The sequence below is a fragment of the Marmota marmota genome, unplaced genomic scaffold (genome assembly GCF_001458135.2).
Source record: "Marmota marmota marmota unplaced genomic scaffold, marMar, whole genome shotgun sequence".
Taxonomy (NCBI): Eukaryota; Metazoa; Chordata; class Mammalia; order Rodentia; family Sciuridae; genus Marmota; species Marmota marmota.
In genome coordinates, this window is record NW_025999977.1 from 20126450 (window position 1) to 20131198 (window position 4749).

General features: G+C 37.1%; 1 protein-coding gene across 44 annotated transcripts in view; it reads left to right on the forward strand.

The window, feature by feature from the left end:
- Nrxn1 (neurexin 1) overlaps positions 1-4749 on the forward strand; it is a 1091229-nt gene that overhangs the window by 423772 nt on the left and 662708 nt on the right. For all 44 annotated transcript variants that reach the window (XM_048804359.1, XM_048804357.1, XM_048804361.1 and 41 more), the window contains one exon: positions 436-597. In XM_048804359.1, the coding sequence (XP_048660316.1) occupies positions 436-597 (162 nt within the window). The remainder of the gene's footprint in view (positions 1-435; positions 598-4749) is intronic.

Here is a 4749-nt window from a genome sequence, read left to right on the forward strand (position 1 = left end):
ATCCCCTGTGTGCCTTGAGAGACGCCGACCACTCCGTCTCTACGGGATGAAAAAAGGCAATATCACAACAGACACTACAGAAATACAGAAGATAATTAGAAGTATTTTTGAAACCCTATATTCCAATAAAATAGAAGATAGTGAAAGATATCGACAAAATTTCTTAAAGTCATACGATCTGCCCAGATTGAATCAGGAAGACACACACAATTTAAACAGACAATGGAAAATGGGTTCCAGACCATAGGATCTAAAACTAAAAACCAAACAAGAAAAAAAAGAAAAAAAGAAAGCAAAAAAGCAAAACGAAAAAAAAAAAGAAAAAAAGAAAAGAAAAAAAAATAAGACAAAACAAAACACAAAACAGGCATATCCCAGGATTACAGTATCTAGGTCTGAGTATAGCGTGTCCTTTCCCTGTGCTTTGTTATCTAGGTGACAATATCTGTGGATGGGATTCTTACCACAACGGGCTACACGCAAGAAGATTATACCATGCTGGGTTCTGATGACTTTTTCTATGTTGGAGGCAGTCCCAGCACAGCCGACCTCCCAGGGTCACCAGTCAGTAACAACTTTATGGGCTGTCTCAAAGAGGTAAATATCGCGGTCACCAGTATCATTCCTAATTCATGATCTCATCATTTCAGATCCGGACTGAAAGCACCTTTGCTGAAGACCTGATGTTCCCAGAGTCAAATGGCATACCCTTAAATTGCATCCTCTACTGTGGTTTATGTAGGGTTGGGGGGAGGGGCAGCCTGGAGAGCATTATGAAGGAATTAACTTCCCCTTCTTCCTAGCCTGTAAGTAATTCACAGTGGAGATGTGCTTGGGCGATACTATATTAGCTATAAAAGAAAATCAGATTTAAAAAAGACATTGGGTCTAAATTCCACTGAAGGACTTAATTGCTCATTTCTAGAAACGCCTTAGGTGTTATGTATATAGTGGTGACTTGTTGGAGAGTTAAAGGAAAAAGGAAGGAAAAATTTTTTTAAAAAGCTAAGAGTACATAAACCAAACCAAAACAAGCAAATAAACAAAAAACAAAAATGACTCTGTACAATGAAATACTTTTGTTCTTTATTTTAAGTATATTCTGAAGGGAGTAAAACTGTGTCATTCGTGATGTGGCCAGTTTACCTGATATTTACCTGAGAAAAGTTAAAAAAAAAATGAAAGGTAATAATTTCATTTCTCATTCTTAGCTGTCATGGTCCACTGTAATGTGTTATAGGATTAGAATTTGTTGGGATCTGGAGAAAGATCAGAAAGACCTTGAATTTTAATTGTATAAATATTTTGCATAACAGCTACCATTTATTCCCACTCAGTCACAGCCCAATTTCTTCTGGCTACTAAAACCAGACGTTCTTCCTATATTTTTCAACTGTGATTTAATAGATTTTAAAACCTAAAGTGAAATAATTTTGAATTGACTAATTATTTAGCTGTAAATGCTGTTGACCAAAAAAAGACATAGTTTGGCTGATTCTAAGGAAAATATTTTAATCATATAAGCTTGACTCACGTAAGCATCAGTGAAAAACAGTCACTGCTGGGTATCTTTGCCTATCTTCCATGTGACACTGTGTGTGTCATTCCCCATTATGTGTGTACAGAGAGAACAGTCCTCCAGGGGACTTAAAAATTCTAGAGTCATAACAAACAACAAGGAGACATATTTCTGAAAGGCTGGATCTACCCATACTCTGGGATTGGAGTGGTTGATTGACTCTCAGGGGTAAGTTTGACACTTTACAGATACGTAGTATGACCTAGGCCTATGTTGTGCTCTATAGGTAATAATGAACTATTTAAAATAATTACTGTTATCATTATGAGGGAAACAGTACATTTTCAGAGTTCTTACCTTGTGCTTAGTACTTTCCTAAGAGCTTTTCAGGGACTTTTACATTAGTAGGTAGTAATTTTATTATCTGCATGTTTTAAAACAAAGAAATAGAGGTGCGGGGCAGGTGAGTTCCTTGAGGAAGGCCCCACGCTGATAAGTAAGCTCATAAGTGGAGTTCAAGGCAGAGAAGTCCAATTTCAGAGCCCTTTGTCCTCTGAACTGCAATAACATCCCAGGTCCCATCGTATTATTTTCATTAGGGTCATTGTCATGTAAGACTGCACATACCCTCAAGTTTACTATAAAGGAAAACAATATATAGAAATATCTAGTAGACTATGAGGCATGAGGCATTAAATTGTATGGTAGTTATACTCACTTCAATTAAAGAGAAGGTGAGGTGCAATGAGAGTTGTAGCAAATCAGGAAGACACATGAAAGAGAATGTGAGAGTCTGGAAGAATGCTAAGATTTGGGCAGTCAGGGGATGGACAGTGTATTTCAGGTTAGGAAGAAACATTGTAAAAACATAGTTAGACTTTCTAAGAACATTCTAAGACCCTTTTCTGGTGATGGGAAGTGGCGGGAAGAACCCTACCCCCAAACACCCATACCATCCATGTTCCTTACTTTCATTATGAATTGGGTCAGCTAGATAAAACTAGATAAAGCCTTGCTTTATCTATCAAAGTTAACCTTGCTATAGATTGATTGGAAAAGGGAATGGGAATCCAATTCCCATTCCAATTTCCCAGAATTGGAAATCTAACTCAAGGGCTTTTTGGGGCATTCTGTAATAAAATGAGGATTTCTGTGATGACTGAGTTCAACTGAGACACCTAGTCTTCTGCCAGTTCTCAGCAGAGAGAAGGCAAATTTTGTGGGTATTAAGCTGCAGTTAATTGCTTTAATCTGAAACAACAGTTTCCAATTAAACTGTGCTTCAGAGGAACATCTTTAATGTTTAAATGTGTATGAGTTGATTTACCTTAGTATTCACCTTTTTCTATATTAACTGAACCACAAAAACTGCAAAAGCTAGAAGTCAAGTGGTCTTCTAAGTGACTTTTACCTGGCAGCTCCTAAGTCCCTCGAAGGAGGTGTCATGCATATTCCTGCTATGGATTTTGGATACAAATCAGTCCTCATAATGGAAAGGGCTCTTCCCACTTCTCTCCTTTCCACAGTATTTGTTCCATTGCCACAAATACTGCTGGATTTTATTCACTTGTATAATCTCTCTCACTTATTTCCTCTTAACAGTAAAAGTTGGAAGGATATACACATATTCAGCCTATGTATCAAAACATGTTTTAGTTGTAGAACTTTTTGATAGTTCATGCTTTCCTTCCATGTCTGAACTGCTACTTAGAATTCCCTGCTTTACCAGTTTATGATAAAATAGTGACAAAGTATCACAGGTTTTGAATTAAATCAACTTATTTCATAGAGGTCAGCCTTGTACTTACTGAAAAGATTGAAATATACCAATGTTCATTTATATAGAATCTCTTAACAATAAGCCTTTGTAAATTGTCCTGAACTCTGGTTTAGACTTCGCAGCCTGCAACACATGCCTGTGTGATTTTTTAATTATAGCTTCTTTTATTGGCTCATTATATTTTTATTTTCAATCCAATATATAGTTTCTGTTAGACTAAACAGTCCTGGGAGAGTCTAAGGACACCTTGTCTGAGGTCACAGAAGAAATTTGGGAGTGTTGGAAAAGAAAAAAATCCTAGAAGTGAGGAAACAGACTTAGAAGAGTCACTTGACCAAAAGCTATAAAGTGATAAGGCAGGATAAAAACACAGAATCCTAACAAATGAAATATGTTGGATGAGATGAGTCTGTTTCATTGTAAACAGTGACACCCATAGTATAAAAAGAGAAATGACCTGCAGGTCTTACAGCTTCATATCTTCATTCTTTGAAGATTAAAGTGAAGCCAGGTGTGGTGGTGCACACTTATAATCCCAGTAGCTCTGGAGGCTGAGGCAGGAGAATCACAAGTTCAAAACCAGCTTCAGCAACAGTGAGGCGCTAGTAACTCAGTGAAACCCTATCATCTCTAAATAAATAAAATACAAAATAGGGCTGGGAATGTGGCTCAGTGGTCAAGTACCCCTGAGTTCGATCCCTGGTACCCATCACCCCTCCAAAAAACAAATTAAAGTGAAAAAGGAAATTGCTTAACATTTTTAAACAACCTGAGGTCTAGTTTTCATTGAAAGCACCATAGCAACTTGGTTCTTCCCTTCCACGGCACTTTTTTTTTTTTTTTAACTGTGAAACGAGGCTGGAATTGCACTTAGGAGACTTGATGCTCAGTAAGAAAGTTAATATTTAAAAGGTGATTATCAAATTCCAAAATAAAATCAGTTATAAAAAAATTTGATAAAACCCAACCTGAAATTCATATAGTATTCTGTTTAAAATGAGGATCAAAATAAGTTTTTAAAAAATATATTTTCATCATAAATAAATCAAAAAACCTGTGAATAAATGTTTGAGTTCACTGAAAATTGCTTTCATAAAAAATGCTCACCATCTCTAGCAGTCAGAGAAATGCAAATCAAAACCACCCTAAGATACCATCTCACTCCAGTAAGATTGGCAGCCATTATGAAGTCAAACAACAATAAGCGTTGGCGAGGATGTGGGGAAAAGGGTACACTTGTACACTGCTGGTGGGACTGCAAATTGGTAAGGCCAATCTGGAAAGCAGTATGGAGATACCTGGGAAAGCTGGGAATGGATCCACCATTTGACCCAGCTATCGCCCTCCTCGGACTATTCCCTGAGGATCTTAAAAGAGAGTACTATAGGGATACTGCCACATCAATGATCATAGCAGGCCAATTCACAATAGCTAGACTGTGGAACCAACC